This window comes from Electrophorus electricus, chromosome 5 (genome assembly GCF_041902795.1).
Source record: "Electrophorus electricus isolate QZ-2024a chromosome 5, ASM4190279v1, whole genome shotgun sequence".
NCBI classification, from domain to species: Eukaryota; Metazoa; Chordata; class Actinopteri; order Gymnotiformes; family Gymnotidae; genus Electrophorus; species Electrophorus electricus.
The window spans coordinates 8065836-8089221 of NC_137501.1; the positions used below are offsets into that span (position 1 = coordinate 8065836).

At 45.9% G+C, this 23386-nt stretch overlaps 1 protein-coding gene and 1 long non-coding RNA gene across 7 annotated transcripts in view; one reads left to right on the top strand and one right to left on the bottom strand.

Moving 5' to 3' along the window:
* The window catches only part of rtkna (rhotekin a), a 45829-nt gene that overhangs the window by 13796 nt on the left and 8647 nt on the right, over positions 1-23386 (bottom strand). For 2 of the 6 annotated variants that reach the window (XM_035529773.1, XM_081714104.1), the window contains exon 1: positions 14703-14831. The exons of 2 other annotated variants lie outside the window; for them this stretch is intronic. In XM_035529773.1, coding sequence (XP_035385666.1) covers positions 14703-14816 — 114 coding nt within the window. In that variant the 5' untranslated portion in view covers positions 14817-14831. Of the gene's footprint in view, positions 1-8795; positions 9047-14702; positions 14832-19345; positions 19873-23386 lie in introns of those variants that run through there. 2 more of the 6 variants (XM_035529775.2, XM_035529777.2) reach the window with 2 other exon arrangements.
* Positions 9250-19336, top strand: LOC145657851 (uncharacterized). Its single transcript, XR_014123737.1, has 3 exons — positions 9250-9509; positions 9870-17395; positions 17514-19336. It is a non-coding gene; the product is annotated as an uncharacterized LOC145657851 (long non-coding RNA).

Consider the following 23386-nt stretch of genomic DNA (forward strand, 5'->3'; position numbering starts at 1 on the left):
AGTGGGAAGAGACCTGGCGCGCCTGATTTGTGCGGTTTTATCGACCAGCACAGACGCACAGTTGCCCCAAGTGACAGCGAAGGATGCCTGGAGGAGGAAGAGAAAATTCCTGACCACACCCAAACACGCCGGCTTCCACTGACTGGGGATGGCCCGGCCTTCAATCAGCCGGCTGCAGTTATGCGCCCACCCCCGCGCTCCTCCCGCCCAATCCCCACACTTGTTCTCCTCGGCGCTTGCGGCGAGGGATGTTGGATGAATGTTCCCACAACAAAGAGTGAGGAGGGAAACATGCCAGTGGAGTCACTAGCTTGGAGATGGCACATTGGCGGTGGCGCTGAAAAGATCGATGGCGGTTCTGTTTATGATCAAGTCTCTCAGAAAGCAAGCATTCCACCTAATTTTCTCAAATTACACGCTGCCTACGTGTTTACGCCACATGTTAACACAAAGCTAAACTCACTTTTAAGTACAAAATAGGCCAGAAAACATAACTTACTCTGAAGGTCCCAATTTATTATTCAATGAAACCACCTCATCCTTTACTATCAGCCTTTCCCTATTTGCACTAAGCTGCAACAAACTCTTCAAATACTCATGAGGACCCAGTTTCTATGACTACCACCACAAAAACAGCCATTGTTTGTAGGTAACAACACTGGGTCTTTTTAAAAACTTTTTTTATGATTCTTACACAGGGTTTATTATACGGCCAAGCTGTGTTGGCCGGGGATCTTGTATTCCACCAACACCACGGCCAACCACAGTTGGCTAGATCCAGCAAGGTCTGGGCAGGCGGTTCATGGGTGCTGGACCGAGAGCCAGACTGCCAGCCTGTGCTCCTCTGTTCAGCCGGCATTACGAGCCAAGGCTCCACTCAGAACCCCAGCGCCACATAGCTCTCGCTCTCCGAGCATAAAGGGCCATTTGAGGAATGCGGACGTGTGCTATATGCCTGCCCCCCCACCCCGCCAGCTGCTCTCCCGCGAAGGCGCAAGGGCTTCAGAGTACAGCTGGGTGCCCTCCCTGATGGGGCGCGGGCACCCCTCCCACAAGTCTCTCGTGGCACCCAGGCTTGAGGGGTTCTCATACGGGATGGGTTGAGTGACAGGGCCGCACGGGGCGGCCGGCACCAGGGATTCACGGTTCCAGTGTCGTTGTAAAAGAGACGTCGACGAGCGAGCCATTTCCTGAAGGCCATTAACGACCAGACTCCGGGAGTCTGACTAAGGAAATGCGTGTGACGGTGGGGCCTTACAGAATGGCTATTGTACTCACACAGCACTATTACATTGTGTAGCACTGTTGTAAGGACAAACACATGATTGTGACGAAGCTGGCATACCCTCCCTAATTCAGCTGAAAAACAGAAAACAACAAAGCCAAAGTCCACAGTCCTTTACACGGGGTGTGTACAAGTAATCCAGGGTTATAATGGACTATATGCAAGCGTTCTAATCGTCCAAAGACTGGCAAATATCCAGCAATGTTATAAAGCAATGTTGCAAAACAAAGCTAGATTAAATCAGGATCCAGCGTTGCTCAACTTGGAGAAGAGTCAAACACGCTAAAACATGGATCAAAAGGGATTTATTTGGGGGAGACCAGATCCATTGTTCTTTCAGTTATTGCCTAAAATGGTGTTTATTTGGAGTTTCTGCTACGCTGCATATAGCAAGTCCTGCCCAACTTTTGTCTTTGCAATACGATGTGGGGTATAAAGAAGTGTCACATAAATCACCCTCATCCCGAAACACACACACACACCAGGGTTCATCCCTCGGGGTGAGGGGAGGGCTCTGCACTCCAATGCCAATGCGTGCATCTGTAACACACCCCCTATCCCGATTCTCAGTGCGCTCCCATGTAAGCAACCCCATTGCAGACGGAATTAAATCGGCATTATATGGAAGGGTTATGCTGGTGTCTTATAGATTACGTTTACTTTCCTCCACAACTGTAAAAGTCACACTGTGGGACCCTACACAGTAGGAATTTCAATAAAGCCACAGCCAGCGCAGAAACCTAGTCCTATCCTGTATCAGATCATAAATCAAACCATCCCGACGTGTACCACTGAGTGCCACTTCATCAACATTCTTTTGTGTGGCTCAGGTCAAGCTTGGTTTAAAATGACATTTCATTAAACCGTCTCGGCCCGGGTGATGTCCGAGCGGAAAGAAAAGGAGACGAATCGGCATCCTGTAGGACCGCGTGTGAGATAACGGTGACGAGCTCGAGGCTGAGGTTGAAGAAAGTACTTTCAGTGTTCTAAAGGTCATTTGATGTTCAGCCTCGGCGGCGAATCCTGTGCCATGCATCTGTGTAGCCAACGCTACTACTGTGTAGCTAACGTTAACACTGTGTAGCTAACGTTAATACTGTGTAGCTAACGTTAATACTGTGTAGCCAACATTAATACTGTGTAGTCAGTGTTAACACTGTGTAGCCTTCCCCTGCTAGGTCATTTCATTCTCTGTGTTAAATGGCCTATAAGGTTCTGATTAATCTAAGACATGACTCAGCGAATAAGCACAGGGCCACAGACTCACTGCAGTGGCGATTCTAGAAAGCTTGTGATTTTGTAAGAATTTCGAACATCAACCCTTCTGGCTGCCTTCCACACACACACACACACACACACACACACACACACACGCGCGCGCGCACACCCGCAGCAGTGCGATGCTCTGGTGCTTTAGTCCGATTAAGCTTTATTGACTGTGTGGAGATAAGGGTGGCTGACCGAGGGTGGGGGAGAGGCCAGTCACGCCTGCTTTATCTCCACATGCCTACTCAATGTGCTGCCGAGGAGAACTGCGCCGCACTGCGGCTGCTTCCGTCACTCCGTTACACACCTGGGACACAGGCCAGGACGGCTGGGTGGCTTATGCTTATAGTCACACCTTGAGAGGTAAACAAAAGGTGTAATCAAACTGTGATTCTTTCAGGAAAAGGCATAAGATTTTTAAAATGAGACCTTCAGTTTTTGCCCGTGCACCCACTAAGCATATGCATCTTACATGTTCACAGGATACTAACATGAACCACCATGAGAGTCACAAATAGTTCAGAGAAAGAGGTAGATGCATGACAAGCAGGTGTTTGTTACTGTTTGTGAGCTTTTGTGTGTGTATTAAAGCGCGGGTCTGCAGTTTTGGATTAGCCGCCTCATTGCTCCCACTCGACCTGCTGCCGACAATGGACCCCGCGAGCCGTTAATGAAGTGCTTTGCCTCTCCCCATCAAACACTCCACGCTGCCACGATTCCCGGCCAAACGTAAATTAGCTGCAACTTCCACAGCCATTTACCACGAGGCAAAACTAAAAGGGTTAGCATTAAGTGGAAGTAGGCGGCACAGAGCCAGGGGAGGAGGTTCGGCTGTGCGTATAACCGCTTCTGATGTGCGAGGGGAAAAAAAGCCATCGAGGCTGCAGTGTTTCCGCTTTCCTCCCTCTCTCTCTCTCATCGCTTCATTCTCTTGCATTTTCTCGGTGTGCTTTGTAGACCATGGTTTAGGGCAGCAATATGACAGTGATAGTGGCAGCGGTGTGAGAGTGATAGCAGCAGCAATATGAGAGTGATAGAGGCAGCAGTATGAGAGTGATAAAGGCAGCAGAGTGAGATTGATAGTGGCAGTGGTGTGAGAGTGATAGCAGCAGCAATATGAGAGTGATAGAGGCAGCAGTATGAGAGTGATAAAGGCAGCAGAGTGAGATTGATAGTGGCAGTGGTGTGAGAGTGATAGCAGCAGCAATATGAGAGTGATAGAGGCAGCAGTATGAGAGTGATAAAGGCAGCAGAGTGAGATTGATAGTCGCAGTGGTGTGAGAGTGATAGCAGCAGCAATATGAGAGTGATAGAGGCAGCAGTATGAGAGTGATAAAGGCAGCAGAGTGAGATTGATAGTGGCAGTGGTGTGAGAGTGATAGCGTTAGCGGAGTGATAGTGATAGTGGCAGCAGAGTGAGTGCGCTTGTGGCAGCTACAGAGAGGTCAGGGAGGGCACTTCTATGCCCAGCACTGAACTCGTTTACAGGAAAATACTCACGATGCCATAAGAGTGCAGATACGCATGCACACGCACACACATGAACACACACAAACACAATCCCTGCACGTGACCCAAGCCAAAACAGACTTCTCACAGCCTCATGCGGTTATGCACTCACACCCTGGGACAGACAAACAGGCGGGCTCAACAGATTACACACACACACACACACTCACACAAACTGACTTGTGCAGCTGCAGCCTTTATTTCACTCATGCATGCTCAGAACGACACAAAGTGGGTGGGGCGGGGGTGGGGGTGGGGGGTGGGGGGGCTGTAGAGAGTCAAGGGAAAAAAGAGGCCAGCAGTGGAAAAAAGGTGCGACATAGGAGTGGAGGAGCAAAAAAAAAAGTCAAAAAGCTTAAAGGACACCTCTGAGAAAACAGAGGAAAGGGAGGAACGACTACACACCAGGACAGTGAGAACACATCTATAATCCGCAAAGTGTATTTGCTGTCAAATGGAGAATGAAAAAGCTAGGCAGGGGGGAAAAAAGTGTGTGTGTGTGTGTGTGTGTGGGGGGGGGGGGGGGATAAATATGAAGAAGAGTCAGAGGAAGAAGAATAGAGAGAGGGATTTTCAGAGAGATACAAGCCATTCAGGAAAGTTACTACTGTGGAGAAGTGTTCTATTAACACATTATTTTGGTAAGCCAACCACATTCAGAGATGGCACTGGGGAAAACACGGCCCACAAAAGAAGAGGATTGGTCTACTGGCCTTCGTCTGTGTGAATGTGTGTGTGTGTGTGTGTGTGTGTGTGTGTGTGTATCTATTTAAGTAACTGAATCAGACCCCAAAGTCAAACCACAACAGCTTCCCTTTTTATCCTGCCCATAAACGGAGATAAGGATGCACTGTTAAAGTCAGCATGCACGTTTATTTATTTCACTGGAAACTTGCCTTAGTCATTCATATCCTATATTCAGGTGAGAGGTGCGCAATAATGGCCCTCCTTCTAAAAACACTTCCTCCCCAGTCAAACGGGCAAGGTAAACCAAACAAGTAGTGATGTGGAGACACTCCTGTCAGTCTCTCCAGATAGGCAGAGCCACGGAGCTGCCACAGCAGTCCATTCAACTGTCCAGACGGGGTAACCAGCGCCATGTGCTGCAGGGACATTACACCCAGCACATCAGCCTCACGGGACAGAGGCAGGAGAGGACCAGTGGAGCGTCAGAGTGTGAACGAAGGTTTGAAACTGCGTGGCGTGTTTGGATCCATGAGGCTTAAATCCTGAAGCACCCCCCATCCCCCTGTCACAATCTATCGTTTATACAAACTCAAAGAAATGTCTGACTAAACAAAGCACTAAAGCACTACCCACACACACCTAAACACGCAGCCAACATGCAGCTCTGAAAGTGCACACGTTGCCTCCTCCTATCAGAATTGCATGGAACACACATGCACACACACACAAACACACACACACACACACACACACACACACACACACACACACACACACACACACACACACACACACACACACACACACACACACACACACACACAGGGCCTGTGCACCCAGGGAGTAGAAACTGCAGCTGCTGATGATATTAATATCGATTGCTAACGGCCTGAAGGTTTTCATCTTGGATTCGTAAGCTGGAGCACAAGTCCGTTATTTCTGGTGCACTAAACGATGTTCCAGCATGAGCTGTGGAAGGGCAAATATCTTTGGACACACACTAGGACATTGCTCAATGACTTGGGGACTGTGTAAGAAAGTGTGTGTGTGTGTGTGTGTGTGTGTGTGTGTGTGAGTGTGTGTGTGTGTGTGTGAGAGAATGGAGGGCTGACCTCTCTCATACACAGCTGCATTCTTGGATATACGAAGGCTTTAGACCTCTTAATGAACCCACTACTGCACTCATGCCACTGGACTGGTTTGAGAGACTAAGAGGAATAGGGGCTGAGAGAGAGACAGATAGTGAGAGAGATGAGCACATGGGACTATAGACCATAATGAGTCACTCAGAATGTAGGATGCATGTACAGTTGAAGGCATCATAAGAGATGGGGGTTGCTTGCCATGTATAAATGGCTTATGCGAGAGTTCACCAATCAGGGAGGAGTAGGTGGCTTACCTCCCCCCTCCACTGCCCTCCTTAGCTCGAGGGTGTAAACACATACGCATACACACACACCCACAAATACATATTTCAAACAAACTGAAGTATAAGCCCTTTACCAATTTTAGCCATCTAATCTAGTACATCGCTCTGCAGGCCTGTGAAACTGTGACACTTCTCAATCTGACTCACTGTCTCTGACACGCACAAACACTCTCTCTCACCCCCCACATACACAAACACACACACACACCCTTCCATATGGCCAGCTGCTGTGAGGCAGGAGCTGATTATCTTGCGGCACTTGATGAAGGCAGTTCTCCATCTTGACGGTCTCAGGATACAGAATGACAGGCCTGGAGTCTCCGACAAAGAACCGCTCTCTGCCTCTCTCAGACTCTCTGCCTCTCTGACTCTGTCTCTCTCTGACTCTCTCTCCACCTCTCTGACTCTCTCTACCTCTCTCTAACTCTCTTTCGCACACACACACCCTTGCTGAGCTAGCTCCACATTACAGCTCGCCATATCCGTACTGCACAGAGATAAAGTGTACCATCTGGGTTAGAAATACACAAGGAAGCTCCTTGGCAAACAGGCTCGACCGGCCAGGCAGAGGTCTCCGGACATGCAGTCAGGGCAGGCCGAATCATGTGATTGGGACACACAGCTGGTGGGGAGGGGGCAGTGTGAGATCTTGTTTTGTGTGTTTCTTTTGAACATGGCGCTGCTGTGCTGCTGTAGGCCTGTTCTGGGACACCCCTGCTGACTGCAGCCATGTGGCCAGTCGAATCAGGACCGGCCCGGTGGGACCTGACTCCCGGGCTGTGCAGAATCCCGCTACGACACACTGCACAATTCCAGTCCTGATAATGCCTGCCATTTCATCTGCCATCTCAATTCACACTGTCTAGACAATGAGACACCAAGGCACAAGCTGTCCTCTTGTGCATGGCCAATAGTTTTCTATTTTGAAAATCTTAAACACAAAGTCAGATGGGGCATTAACACTGTGCAGCCATTTGCAAGCAGACACTGTGCATTACCCGCAGTCAGCAAAGGTGTTCAGGAGCAGAGAGGCTGCATTTCCTCCACTCCTCATGCAGATCTCTCCACGTGGGTATCGATTCCGCTGAAGGAAGCTGGAACAGAAGCGGATAACGCTTCTGCAAGTGCAGGGCGGCCGTCGGGCCTGGGACCAAGGCCACACGTCACGGAAGCTGCCAAACAGTCTGGGATAAGCGGCCCATCGAACTAATTTATCTTGCGTCCAGGATGAAAGGCGAACTGCGGCAGTCAAATCGATTGGAAGACAGTTTGAAAACACTGAAAGGCTGAAGAGCAGTCTCCCTCTGGCCGTACTGGTGGCTTCTGGTCTTTTCTTTTTGTTTTTGCAAATCTGACTCCAACAGCCTCATGCATGTGGACCTACTGTCTGTTTGCAAACAAACCAAAAGAGAAAAAAAAAACTAACTATGGTTTAGAAAAGACTTAAGAGTATATAGTTATTATATATAGTTATATAGGTATATAAGTATTAGTTCTAACTTCCTGTTCCCAGTATTGTGGCTGTTGTGAGTGCTTCTGTACATTTATTTATTAAAGGGTGAAACCTAAGCAGTGTATGATACAGACTGTAAATCTCTCCGAGTCATGAGTTCTGATGCATTTACCCAGTCACTTGTATGCTATATGCATCAGCCTTTTTTAGTGATGCCCCTGACAAAAAAAAGGTAATCCTTTACAAAAGAAAGAAAGAAGAAAGGGCACACGTGTTTCTGTAAGAATATTTTTTTTTCATGCCAGCACTGTCAAAACGGCATGAACAGTGTCGCTATGACATTTTTTCACTGCATATTGACAGTGTCTGTATTGACAGTTAAGCAAATGGGAAGGATGTTCCCGTCCTATGTTGCAATGGCATACAAGACAGGGCAGAGAAATATTTCATAATCAATATGATTTGCTTACAGCATAATTTGATTAGTAAACATGCTTTTAAGCAACATTAGTCAGCCTATGATGATTTGTTCTGGAAATGGACAGAGTGGAGCTTAGATAAAAAGTAGTAATGGATTGATTAGACAGGATGTACGGCCACCTCGTTGTCTGCAGTGCCTTCTGTTATACACACATGAACAAGGTGAGACGTTTGTGGAATATTTTGAACCTCAGGTACCAAATGGAATTTCAAAAATCAACACACACAGGAGCACGTGTTTATTCCGTTCCTCAAGCTAAAGTGTTGTTTTCCAGACAAGTTACACAGCCTAATAACGCCACACAGCCTAATAACACAAGCGCCACAACACGGTGGCCTTTGCTTCTCATCGGCTGCATACAAATCACATCACATCTCTCATCGTGTGCGTGTGGATGCCCGTCCTTGCTGTATAGAAGCACCTGCACGCAACCATGCAGCACGCGCGCGACGGAATGCTCAATGACCCGATCTTAAACATTGCGCTGCCCACAGCCCATCGCTAACAACCCAGCGTAATCTCGCTGTTTTAATCTAAACAAATTCAGCATTCATTTTGCACAGCTTCCTAACATGCAGTCAAACGACTAGAGCATAACTACATAAGTATTACAGTAACAAATTATTTTAACTTCGTCGTTAAGGTGAATGAATTATGAAACGCGTTTAAATGATGTCCAACTTACTCGCTCATTCTCCGAGTTATTCATGCTGGTAGAGGTCTCGCTCCGAGGAAACACAAACTCCGAAATCCCTCGGCTTGCGCAACACTACCCACAGCTCCACACCCCCCCGGTCTCCATTGAAACAACTCCGAAATTCCTTCACTCCGAGCCTGAGTCACCGAAAGGTACGTGCGAACGACGGTAAACGCCGGAGAAACGGTCGGGGATACACGAGTGGGGTGGCAGTGTCGCAATGCTGGCTCGGTCAGGACTGGATTGGGAAAGGGTCACTTAGTCAAGCCGCAGATCGCAGCTGTCATCGCTAGCCGTTCCGAGTCGCTCTCCACCGCCGGGGGGGGGGCGAGATCAAGCGGCGAACCAACCAGCGTAGCGGGCGAGGAGGCGTGTGTTGGGATGCATGGGATCTGGTCTATTTCGGGTCCCGAGTAGTACCGTGCCACAAGTAAACACTAAGTTGTTTTAATGTCATTTGACGTGTAACCATATGCAATGACAAACGGACACGCTGTCATCTTTCGAACAACGTCAGAGCCGAGGTTTGCGGAGCTTGCGCTCCAACCCGTTTCGCTGTAATGCTGTCCCGAGCGGAGGTGCTCCTCGCTCTCCTTTGCTCACGGTACCGCTACGATATCACATCGCCGGGCTGACAATAGAGGAGAGTGCTCGGGACACACGTGCTGCTGCTGAGTGAACGATCTCTTATTTGGTGTGCCGGTCAGTGCCATTCCTCGCCTGCCATTAACGAACATGAAACATTCATTTAATGTTACTGATCATAGAATAAACAATGCAACTGACATTTCACCGAATCTGTACAGGATTTTCTACATATTACTTTAGATTCAGTTAATGTCCTTCCGCGTAAAACAACCTGCTACTACGTTTGTATGAATGTACTCAGCGATAGTTTAATGGGAACTTAAGAGAAGTGACATAAATGCAGGCGTTGGTATTATTTTCCTTTTTAGTCCAAGTAAATAAAAATGAAAAAAAGCAGTCAATGCTTAAAAACAGATTAAAAAAACAAATAAAAGGACAGATAATCAAAGACTAACTATTATCCCGTTACTTTAGGGGATGGGTTCTCATGAAAACGCCGCTTCATAACGTCTGACAGATGTCCGGTGATTACTGGAGATCTTTGATATCACCGATGTCAGCCCCCTTTCTCATGCGCGCCCCGTGGGTCGCCTCTGATCTGGGTTAATCACAGGGACACCTGTCCGGCCCCTGATCAGGGAGCATCTGGAGTCTGGAGACTGCCAGGAACCCAACAGCCTTGTGGATTAAGGCGCTCCTGGCGAGCCGCACAGGAGGAACGGCCGGGCGCCATTCGGGCCGGCAGGAAAAACTGCGGCGGCAGGTCAGCATACGTGGGACAACGGGCCAGAGAGGTGGCGACAACAGAAGGTGCTATTCTATAAGAAGGAGGGTGAGCTGGGTGGCACCCATCGCCAGAACGATCGCACCTCGCTCCGGACACCGGTGTGTCAGAGTTGGGCGTGTGCTGGGAAACATCACCATGGTGGAGGCAAGCATGAGAGAAAGGGAACAGAGGTGAAAAAGCAGTGAGCGTGGTGAGAGAGTGTGTGTAGGAGAGGATGAGAAGAGCAGTAAAGAGAAAGGGAAGAAGTGAAAGCTCATGAATGATAAACAGAGGTATTTCCAGCAGAGGCTGACACAGGGTCGACAAATGAATGGACATGAGTGGTGAGATGACATCAGAAGATGAAACAGTGGAGAGGAGCAAATCCAACAGTGAGGTTTCTGGGAATCTCTCACACATACACACATACACACATACACCGCTAACTACAAACAGCCCATTCCCTCCAAGGTACAGTATAGGGTTTCTAAGAATCCATTCTCCAGTGACATTATCTGTTAGCAAACAGCTGCTTGAACTGTTGCACATACCTGTGGACCGTGAGGACAGAGGGACAGGGAGTGCACTGAGGTGAGAGAGAGAGAAGCACGGAGAAAGAGACTGAAACAGAGACTAAATGAGTGTCAAGAATAAAAGCAAAAAGCAAGGAGTCAGAGCATAAGGAAGAGAAAAAGAGACAATGCAGAGGAGTGGTTTGAGTAGGCATGTGGGCCCTACGTGTGTGTGTGTGTGTGTGTGTGTGAGCAATAGGGTTATCTCATATTGTGTATCTCATATTGTGAACACATATCCCGTGGGCAGTCAGGCAAAAACTCCAGGCTCCATTGAATCCAAGAGCTGCAAAGTACTGCAGCAATCAGAACCTCAGTGAATTGCCAAGTGCAATCAAGACTTGCACACTGAAACAGGGTTTGGTTCAGCAGCCCTGTCTTTTTTTAGATTTATGGCACACAGATTGAACCAAGAACTAATATGTCCAATTTCTTCCAGTGATGTACATTTGCATTTAGTCTATGTCACTTCTCCTCCCATCTCCATCAGTACTTATTATTTTTGCTGTTTACATCTTCGCTGCATGCAAAACAAGCCGTTCTCCACACAAACAACATCCCATTTCCTGTCTTAACGAAGTAAGTCTCAGGAACTCAGTTCCTACCTTAACATATACATCACTCTCAGAAGCCCTGCCTCCCCAGGTCAGCTTTGGGAGTCGGGTATTTGTGTCACAGAACAATCTTCACCACTGCATTGTTTGATGTGTATAACTGTGAGTATCTCGGTCAATTACTTAACTGCCATATTTTTCTTTCCTTGTGAGAGACAGACAGGAAATGAAGGGGGGAGGGTTGCCACTAATCAGCTGGGTATGGTCTGAGTCATGAGCCATGATTGCATTTAAGCCTTTAAAACAAATTACTTACAAACTAGCTGTTGAACATTAAGGCATTAAACATTATTAAAGAAGGTTTACAATACAAAGCATCTTTCAGAAGAAGAATGTAAACCAAGCTTTTGGAATTTAATTTAAGCTGGACTGATTTGGAATTGGATTTAAAATTTACATGATTCCAAACAAGTGAACGTCATTCATGAGGTAAACTGCAGCATGAGAAGGTAGCTAATAATTTCTAATAATTTCTTGAGAGAAAGCATGTTTGCAGTAATAAATCAAAGCTTGCACACACACACGCACACACACACGCACACACAGACACACACAGGCAAATTAATATAGGCCAGCCAAGTCTCTGAGCTAATAGTGCAAACATAACAGATCCCAGCAGCTGATAATGCAGTGGTTCAATCACTGGGCTCTGTAAGAGCTTTTAGTGAAAATGGATTTTTGCATTATAGGAACAAACAATCCACCCAAATCTATACTGGGAATTATTGACAACCTGTGTACTGATTAATATCAATTACTCATGAACAAGTACAGACGATAACACTACACTCATAGTAGTATACCAACATTAAATATGACTACACGAGCCATCTACATCTCCCTTGCATAACATGCCATGACAGTAGTGAACATTTGGCAATGACAATCTGCGAAATATTTTAGTCAAAGGAAGAGTGAGGATCTTTGAAGTCAACGACAGCTCAGCTCTCTGCCTACTCATCCTTAGCCAATGAGAGCTGCCCTGCTCCATTATCCAGCAGCACATTAAGATGGATTAGCCAAAGATTTCCTTGCAATGACGAGATTACTGAGCCCTGTCATTTGCCTTGGCAGTAAACCTTGGTCGAATTGCTAGATCTGATTTTGATCAAAGCGGTGATTTGTGACTGGATCACATTTACCATGTGGCGATAAACCTGAAAGGTCTGGGTTCAAGGTGTCGGCAGGGAAAAATGGATTTCACAGTACAACCTGGCCTGGACTCCAGGTGCCCCTGCTGGACTTTTATTGACACGCAGGATGCTGTAACCTTTTAGAGTCTCCCCGTGCTGGACAGTGAGTGGCTGTCCTCAAGTGTATATGAAAGCTCCTGTTTCTTCTGTTTAATAGCCACCACATAATCTGTTGAACTGTCCGGTCGTTCCACAGTGGGTTCGTTTGCCCGTCCAAAGTGCGTTCTTAAAATTCCACTACCTCATCCTCAACAGGGGGACTGCACACAGGATTCCAAACATTGCAATCTGGTACGCCGCCCGCATGTCGGTCCCAAAGCAGGACCCAGCCAGCTTTAACTGGAAACCCCCTGCCCAAATGCCCTTTGACCCTGATGATAAAACTGAAATGGACCGCAGAAGAGGTGGCTGACATCATCCCATCCGAGATGTTCCGTTCCGTTCCTGGTGATGTCACCAGGTAGAAGCAGGAACAGGCTGCGCGTCTTGCCGCCTCTTGGGAGCTGGTCCTGGGGTCTGTGGGGGGTTGAGGGGGGCTGCGCAGCAATGGCAGGGTCGATGGGGATGGAGGCTGACACAGCTTAAGCATGCACAGTGGAAATGTGTTTGCACTCGGGGGTGGGGGGTTTTTGGTGACGATAAACCTAACAGAGCCATTTAGCGATAACGCTAGACACGGGGCGTGGGCTGCAGCATATCCATCTCGCAGGTACTGACAGATGTTCCAGCACCAGAGTACACCGAACAGCTATGCCACCGGAGGGAGGTGAGGTATTGGGTAACAGAGGGGTTTCGGGTTTTGCAATAGGCGCATAAATTGCAGCCTGATGAACAGATGGGTAATCTATCTACAGAGGCTAAAAATAACATGACATAATGCGATTAGGTTCGTTGAGATAAAAAGAGATGACAAGACCATTGCACCATTACTTTTACTGGTGCACGTTCCAGCAGATGCAGGTCATGAAATGTCTGGCTTATTTGTGCTTTATTGTTGACAACAAAGCTGAAATACACAGTCAGATAAATGAAATGAATGCATTAGTTCACTCAGAAAAGCTCATGACTCTTCGAATGAGGAGTACGAAGTTGTGTCAGGGACGGCACGCCTCAGTGATCTCCCTCGCCCTGGGGAGAAGCCAGGAGGCGCTGATCAATGATGGACAATTGTTCCCTCTGAGGTGTTTGCAAGCATCTCCTGGACGTTCCAGGGACTAGCAGTGCCATCGCCGTCACCTCTCAGGTTGCTCCAGGGATGCCCCTCCCGCTGTCTCGCCCAGCCCCCTCCGCCCAGCGACAAGCACCGCAAGGTGAGATTCAATTACACAGCCAAGCAAGCAAGCTGCGATGCCGGGGAAGGCCGGGGTCAGTGCATGGACCCTCCCCGCTACGGCTTGCTGCAGAGCCGGCAGGACCAAAAAATCTAATTTTATCTGACAGGAAGACCCTGTGAAGGGAAGGCAGTCGATTGTTCCTTCTGCATTTGTTTTTCTTTGGCTTTTTCTCTGCAGAAATAGCGGCTGACTTGCCGCTGTCAGAATACATTAGGCCTCGCATCGAATGAAAGCCAAACAGTTCCTCCAGATTTACAGTCAAGTCATATACTCACACCTTACATAAACAGTATGTGACTACTACAGCAACTAACTATGAGTATGCACAAGTCAACTGTCCTTACACTAATATAGCATAGCACGTTTGTTTTCCATGAACACTGTGGCGGATTGACACTCTGATGTACAGTAACAACATGTTAACCATATAGCAGTGTCACAAATTACAATATTTACAGGTTGACACAAAAAGTGCAGTAATACATTAAGTATGAAAATGGGTGCCATTTGCTTGCCACTTAGCAACAAGCACACTTGAACTTGAGGTGGACCAAAATTTTTAAATGCAGATTAAATTTTGTAGCTGTATCTTATAGCAAGATCTTGAAGATCACTGAAGACCAGTGGTAGTGGAATCTCAGTGAAGGTTGACAGTTCAAGCCACACTGCTGCCACTGTTGGGCCCTGAGCAAGGCCCTTCACCCTCAGCTGCTCAAATTGTACTCAGTCATAATTGTAAGTTGTTTTAGATAAAAGCATCAGCTAAATGCCATAAATGTAAATGTATGAAGCCTGAAAAGGCCCAAGGTAGACGAACTGGAGTCATACCTGGCCTGGGTTAGGGAGCTCGGGCCCAGCTGCTCCTGGGAGCTTAGCACTCTCCTCCGCTGCCCAGGCTCTTGGGTGGTGTTTTTCAAAGGAAACTGGCTCGAATAGAAGCATTTGGCTGGTTCTTGCACACAGACTGTCCTTTCAGCTCAGTTGTGACCACGCCAGAGCCCAGGCCAGGGGCTCGGCGGAGGAGGGGGTATCAGGGAAGACTGGTGGGGGGTGGGGGGGGGGGGTGAACGAGCACAATGCTCCCCTTTTACAAATGGCCTGTCCCTAAAACTCCTCCCAGTGTCCCACCCTGCCGGCAGGGAACAAGAAGTGCCAGGCAGAAGTGAGAAGCTCAGGGAGAGTAAACCCATTCACAGAGACGCAGTCACGTTCACGCTGCAGCCCAGTAAACAGGCAGTCAAGCAGGAAGGAGAAAAGCCCAATTAAACAAGCGTTTGACTCACTATCTGCACAGGTGCTGCATTTGCCACCAAAGGTGCTCCCCTGACGACGTGCCGGATGATAACCACAGAGTTCTCTTAGCATACTGGGGTGAACATAAAAGCCACAGTAAAGCTACTTAAACAATCTCCCAGCAGAACCAACAAAGTAGGAAAAAGCCTCCTGCTAAAACCGAATGATTAAATAAATTGCCTAATGAACATTGTAAAGAGTTTGTTCAACTATAACATGGCATTCCTTATGATATCAAGGGGTTACACAAGTAAAGTCATACCTAAGTGATGTATTTACACATCTTACTGAATACTGTTTACACAGATACAGGGGTTCTTTTGTAGCCTTTGCGTAGAATGAATCACTACAAAACACATCAACCATTAGCTAAAGGTTCTGGGGTGGATTGTTTATGTGACCTCGCATTATAAATTTGATCAAAGTAATGATTAATCCAAAGAAAGTTGCATAATTTCCAGTCCCCTACCACAGAGTATGTTAGACAACATTAGTAGAACATCTGAAAATAAAGGCGGTATATAATGCAAGTTTGGGTCAAGGCTGTAATGGTATATGAGATATCTGGTCTTTCAGTCTCTCATGGACAGAATCCGACCCCACTAAAGATCACAATTCAGGCCAGTGTCACAGGCCAATGACAACATTCCAACCTTTCTAGCTGTAAAAACTGTTACATGATGTGTAGAGAATTGTGCACCAATGACTGCTAACAATATGACATCATTTAGCCTATTAGATTTCTTTACCAATCATAAACTGGGTCAACTAGCCCAGAGGAGATAAAATGCCTCTTCCTACAGGTATTTCAGACTGTGTTCTCAATGTAGTTTAAGGACAGACATGAACCAGTCATGAACCAGTAGTTTTATCTGTTTCTGTCTTTCTTTACATGCTCGTTCTTCTGCATCAAAGGGTTCAGGTCACATTTAATCTCCCCAAGCCACACCAGGAATGGCCGAGCTTTGCAGCATCTGGTCTTTCATCAGTATGGCTTCACCAGCAGCAGCAGCTGCACCACCTGGACCAAGAGAGCCAGAGCTTTGGGAGACTGCAGAGCTGCACACACACAGGACCAACTATCTCATCCACCTATGGTGTATATGTGGGGGTGTGTGTGTGTGTGGGTGTGTGCATGAGTGGGTGGGGAAGTGGATTTGGTAAACACTCCCTGAAGTTACAGAAAGACTCCTGTGTCCACTGGTCCATGTAAACAAGTCCAGTGCATAGCAAATGAAATATGACAAATCTGTGAAAAACATTAGCCTGAAGCACAAGCAGATGGTGGTCATCTAACAGTTCCAAGCTTTTACAACTAACACTGCAAATAGATTTTTATATCTATATAGAAAGCCATACTATGGTATAAATGTGAAATTCAACATATATGCATGGTGTCTTGCCTAAATTAAGGGGTTAAGAGGTGCCAAACTGAATGGTGACAGAATGAAAACAGCTGGTGGGGTTCCTGCTGGGGCCATCTACTGTAACAATATAAGGAAAAGCAGTGGACATGGGTATGAACCCTTAACCACACAAAATAAACCTTCAGATACACACTCAAACCATTAATAATAATATTACAACATATTTCTACCTCAAAAGATTACAATTTATTAAAAATTATCACAAAAACAAAAACACTGACTACAAACTATCTTTAACCAACAAGGAAGTGCACCAGTCACAAGGTAAAGCCCAAAATGGTGTATAGGCATCATATTTACATAATGTAATATCTACCAGTGAAAGAAAAACCTACCCCTTTAGATCCTTCACTGAACTTTTAGGTACAAAAATAAATGAAGATGACGATGCCTTTACATATAATGTCAGTCATAGCCTGGAAGGCAGTTTTAACACTGCATCATTCCTTCAGACAGGAAAGGCGCTCAGAGAAATCCGCCATTCCTTGGAAAAGCAATCACTGAGCTCTGACAGCGCAGACTGGTCATATATAGCAAAGGAAACCAGAAAAGATATCAGATGAGTCGAGAACTAGGAGACAGTCGCTCTTATCAACCATTTCCTGTTGCCATTATCCATCTTGGTAGTCTGGGAATTATGGCGTTCCAACAACAAAAGGCCACTGACACCATGGTACGTCCTCTTGGAAAGGCAAAGGTATCGCAAAGGCAAAATGAGAACAGTAAGAGTGGCAGAGCCAAGAAGGCATTGTCTCCATTCTGAAGGAGACTTGTTCAACCCTGAATGGATCAGCTGGGACGGTAAGATAAACTTTTCCTACATCACACATACCTCCTTGTCTCTACAGCACAGAGAAGTAAATTACCTTGTTGCCCAATATGTGGCTGTGCAATTTCATCCTTCATTTTGCTTTGTCAGAATACCCAAAAGAGCCGGCCTTTTCGAAAGACAAAGGCAAAGAGACAGACTCCCAGGAACAAGACAAATTTCAAATTAAATGCATTAATTATGGATTCCAACTACAATAAAAACCATCTGACTGAATTTTGAAAGGAGTTACTGAGTCAATGATAGTAAACTTCTTGTTTGGCCATAGCCATTTGGCCATAGTGCTGCCAAAGTATGAGCAAAAAATTCTTCTGAGGCTGCAGTGGGTTACATGTCTCAAGGTTGCACAAAGAGTCCCTTTTCATACCACCAGTGTGTGGAGGCAGAGCATGTGGATGACAGGGATGATTATGTCCAACCCTCGAGTCTCTGGCACAATATCTGGAGAAATGTTAACTGGCTTTATTTATTCAGACCCTGCTAACAGAGCGGTAAACAACGGAATTGGTTGTCAGTTTAAAGAAAGCACCAGTCATTAGCAATGGTCACCATCATGTCAACGCTTCTCTTTTCCTCCAGACTCGACATTAAATAGGTTATTTTTTTCATACAAAGCCTACATATGTCCACATAAGACTGGATTGAAGTTGACTGGCCAGCTGCGAATTTCCAAGCTGTAATCTTCTCTGACCCAAAAAGGAAAACTGAAAGCCTGTCATAAACACCTAATACGGGCCCAGCACCAGTATGAATGCTGCCTGATCCAAAGGGTGTCATCCTAAAGTCCTTTCTCTAATTGGGAAAAGATGACTTCAGTGTTAGACAGATGTAGGGTCACATAGTGGGTGCTTGCAGACAGCAAGATGAACAGACTGACCAGCTGGCTGCTTGGTGCGGTGTCCAGGCTGGGGCAACACCAGCATGCAGTGAAGTGTGAGCTCTGTGTGGGCTGTGAAAAAAGGTGAGAGGCCAATGGTATTCTCACATGCAAAAACCCAATGGAGCAGAGCAGGAAAAGCCAAAGCTGGCCATCATGCATGCTTTCAGGGAGACAGTCGATACTGTTAAAACTCAGCAGCTCCAGAGCAGCAGAACAGAAAGCCAATGATGTTTTATAAGTAGATGAAGATGCCAAAAAATAGCAAAGGACTTTTATTTAAAATCCATCCACTCTAAATCAGTAAATCCAATATTCAGGCCATTGCTATAGTCATTGCTTGCCAGCAAACTTTTATTAGCATATTATTACATTTGAGAACATGGGCAGAAGATTTGTACAGATACTGTTCATTGCAAAGGTTGCAACACTACACACCACACACTGAGAAGCTCCTAAATGTTTCTTAATAGTGAAGTGAGGCTGATCAAATATATTTTGAATGGTATTACAAAAGAACAAAATTCCCAGTCAAAACAAACCAAAAATCCACTTTAACCCCCCCCCCCCACCCCCCTTCAAACCCAAAAAACAATGCCCACAATTCCTAAAACACCAGTATATACACATACACCCAGGTCACTTCTATATTTTAGGATGCAGCTGCAGACGACAGTGCTTTAAAAAAAACAAAAAAAAACAAAACAAGAACACTAAGATCTCCCTTTTATTTACGTCTTAGCAGTACAAACCTTACCATCTTATCAAAGTGAATTCTCACAGTCCCATAACTTAGGGTAGTGGAGCTAAAGTGCTAGCGTGCAGCACCAAATTCACCGCATCAGACATCTGCCAGGGCAGACCACTGAGCTCACACCCAATAATTGGAGCGACTACGTATTATATGGATTATAAATATCGTTCGGTTGTTGTAAATGTATTTATATCACAGATTTTGACTGTAAACTATAGCCTGAAGTCATAGCCAAAATGACATAGACAGTGACAAGTGTCGACATTCATAATTCGAAATGATTATCGTTACCTGTAAGCTTAGGGCAATCTGACGAATGTATATCATGTTCAGGTCCTCCAAGATACGTAGTTTCTCCTCCATGTCTATGAGTCTGTCCATCGGCATTATCCGCGAAAGAATGAACTTTATGATTCTGAACTCTGTCCAATTTTACTTTCTCCTCCTCTTCAGTACGTATGTAAGGGGCGTTGTAATCCTGAATTAATAGCCATGTCTAAGATCCCCTCGATTAAAAACAATTTCTCCGTGAAAATACAGCAATCTCCAACGATTTCCCAAACAGCACGAACTTTCTCGCACTCTGCCAGAGACAAGCGCTCGTGTACGCTCTCGAGGATGTTTTACAGTAGAAAACCTCGATTGAAAAATACTTGACGTTCTATTTAATATGGAAGTTACAGAGTTTCCCAACACCCACACATTTTAGCCAGAAGAATGGGTTTAAGTTACTCTTTTCTTGGTGTCTTTCAGCCCTGATGTGAGAGTCGTCTGTGTTGTGGCAGGACCTCGTCACAAAAGGGCATGCCTAGTCTCTGCAGGAGCGCAAAGCAAGTGAACTGTTTTTAACACGCCTCGGAACTCGCGCTCATTCAGCGCGACATACACACACACACACACACACACAGAGAGAGAGAGATCAAAAATATGAAAAACCTACACACCGTTGTAAAAAACAGATATCAAACATATACCACACAGTTAGAATCAGATGGGCATTTAACCTACATCAAAAGAAAAATCTATTTGCAAATATATTGATAAAAGAAGCAAATGGGAGGGCGAATCGGTGGCTCCTTTATGTGCTTACAGTTGGAAGAACGTGCGAAGCCTCAACTCTAAAATGAACATTAACTAGAGAACACGAAGCCATCTGTTCCAGACACAGTGCACACAATGCAAGCAGACTGTCGACTAATGATCAACTTGTCGGGACATTTAATAACAGAATGTTAAAAAAAACAAACAAACAAACAGTAGGCTAATACGTACGTATTGATCTGTGACAGTAAACGATTAATTTTCTTTTGATAACGTCAATACCCATCTTTGGTGAGGAGTAATACGCACCACCATATAGTATGTATCAATCTTTAATCATTAAAACGTAAGAATTCAGACAAGTTGGCTACAGCAACCTGGGTGCACGAGGAAAATAAACTGAAATTTTGCAGCAATGGGACGCTCTTTCATGCATAGTAGGACTGAACACTGGTCGAAAATAAAACGTAAAACGCCTTCCTACGGCCCTTCAGACTGCCTTCCTATGGCAACGTGCAGACTGTGAATCAAAACATAAAACCCCTTCCAAAGGCCATATGCCTCAAAACACACAGCCTTAACTTATTAAAAAGCCAAACGTGTTGTGTTGGATTTCTATCAAATATGAAAGTCTGACCCAATGTGTCCAATTACCTGCTGGATATAGTGCTGGGATCTCTAGAGGATACCTCTGTCATCTTGCGTACTGACTACAGGACTGCCAGCTCAAACACCATTAAAATACGAGTTGGCTCCCTCAAAAATACCTCACATAGTCTGCACAAACAGCCACTAATCACGTGCACTCCAGTATTCCTGACAAACTGTCCATCTCTGACATCAACCTCCGACCAATTTTCATATGTTAGGCAAAGTGTGAGCCAAATTAGAGACAATGGCTATAAATTACAAATTTTGGAAGTAAAGAAGACCTAACCCAGACCTATCATTTCTGCTTTCCTCTCCCTGTCCCCGCACCAGACGTTCAAATGGCTAACGCGGTATGTGGACGCCAAGCCGGGAGCACTAAGAGGAGATTGATGAGCCTCCTGGATCCTCCAGGATCCTCCAGGAGATGGCAAGAAAAATAAGTTAGAAAAGGAGGACCCAGTGCAAGCGGTATTCACTGTTTGTGTAAATATAGTAGACATTTGGGGACTGAGTCCTGTATTTGCGAGTGGAACCCAGTAGACCACTGGGGCCGTGAATCAGGGTCGACATTCTTAAAAAAAAAAACACGAGGCAGTTCTCAAGAGTTACAAGAGCCATTGTTGTTCACAACAAATACATGGTCTTGTGTGGACTGTTATCCTGTTCCCGAAACAATAGTTTACGTATATGGTGAGCACTATGAAAAAATTGCTCCCACTTTCTATTTGTTAGGGAAAAGTCTGGATAAAAGCCTTGTTTGAGCATACTTCATAACCTTTAGTAATAGGCTATGTATGTAGACAGGACTGCATCAAAACAAAATCTAATATATGATCAAAGACAAACAACTGAAAATGATATACCTAAAGAACATCTGCATAATTTAATCCTTTAAGCATATCATCAGTGAGGATTAAAAGGATTAAATAACATGTGACCTATTGTGCCACTTAGCCTACAGCACGCTGTCTGGCCTAACTACAAAGCTATATCCAAACAAGAAAAGCACGGAGCACCATGCAGTCTCGGAAATAACCATAGCAGATGAACATTGGTGCAAAACAGCTATTATCCAAATTGCAGGGTACGCAAGAAGGCCGCCCCTTTGCAGTGCAACGCTCTGCAGCATCACATCTGCACCCGTCACTGACAGACCAAGTGAACCCTACAGTCAGTGTTGTCTCATCCAGCTGCCAGGTTATGAGTCCTACCAGACAAGGCATGTAACCGAACATGACACACAAGTGAGAAATATCCTCGGTGTGATTCAGAGCTGTTGCGATTTCAGCTCACCTTTGCTATACCATTTGCCCACCCATGAGCTAATCATCTCCTTCTCTACCATGCTGATTCATGCTGCAGAACGAGACGGCAGCCTGTTTGTGTCACACGGGGAGGGTGCAGCCGTAAAGCAGCTAAAAACACTTGCACGGGCAACAACCTGTACGAAAAGCAGAGGAGAACCAACATTCTTGAGGGAAACCTCTTAAGGGGTGCATAAAGCCACCACTGCAGAAGGAGGAGCGAGGAAAATTCACAATACTTGGCAGGTCTTTTTTCCTGAACGGATATGGGGTAGCATATAGGGGAAGGCTTCCTTTTTCCCAAACAGGAGGAAGGGAACAGAGAGGAGTCAGGGCAGTTTAGGTGGCACAATAAAGGAATGTTGAAGGGTGGGGTAAGGAAATGCCACGCTGGAGGAATAATGTGACCATAACACTTCGAGCTCCGGGTACACTTGGAAGTACTGTGGGGGACTGGTGGAGAACACACTATGTTCTACTTGCATGGGCTTATTTTCTGGATGAATAACTTCGAGACTGAGATTTAGACGTTCTCCTAAATTGCACGCCCGCGCAAAACATATACAGCCAACGCGTCACTGATAATCTGGAAGGTAAATTGTTTAGCCCACCCTTGTGTTTAGGTAGCCATTAGCCATAGTGTTTGGGCTTGGTGCTCCTGGGACTGCAGCTGCGCTAAGGCACATCTGTGCAACAAAACAGATGGGGCAAGACCCTGGCTCGGCACGCCCCCAAGCCACTACAAAGGGCCACTACTGCTACCATGGCCAGCCCCATCTGTAACCTGAGCCACATGCAGCCAGAGGAGAGAAAGCACGCGCACACACACACACACACACACACACACACACACACACACACACACACACACACACACACACACACACACACACACACACACACATGAAAAGAAAATGAATTATTTTTTTCAGGACTGGCTCTAGCTAAGCTAGGTAAGTGCAGGAAAAGTGAAAGAGTGAGTATGAGAGACAGAGTAAAAAAGAGAGAGGCATAGCTGGAGCACCACAGACACCTGTTTCATCTTATGACATCAGCGTTCACTCCTGTGGGCACAGGGATCAAAAAAGTGTCGAAACTCTGCCGCTGATGACTCAAAATTCATCTGTGTTGAAAGATTTAAAGGAGTGCACTGTGATATATGGCCAGCAGATGTCTGACCCAAAACACACACACACACACACATACAAGAAACGGATGACGCAGAAAACGTAAGCGGTGTATACTCTATAACAATGTACCAAACACACTGTACTCTACTCCTCAAGCAGCCGCTTCCTCAAACCTCACTTTAACCCATTAGCTGATGCTGGACAAT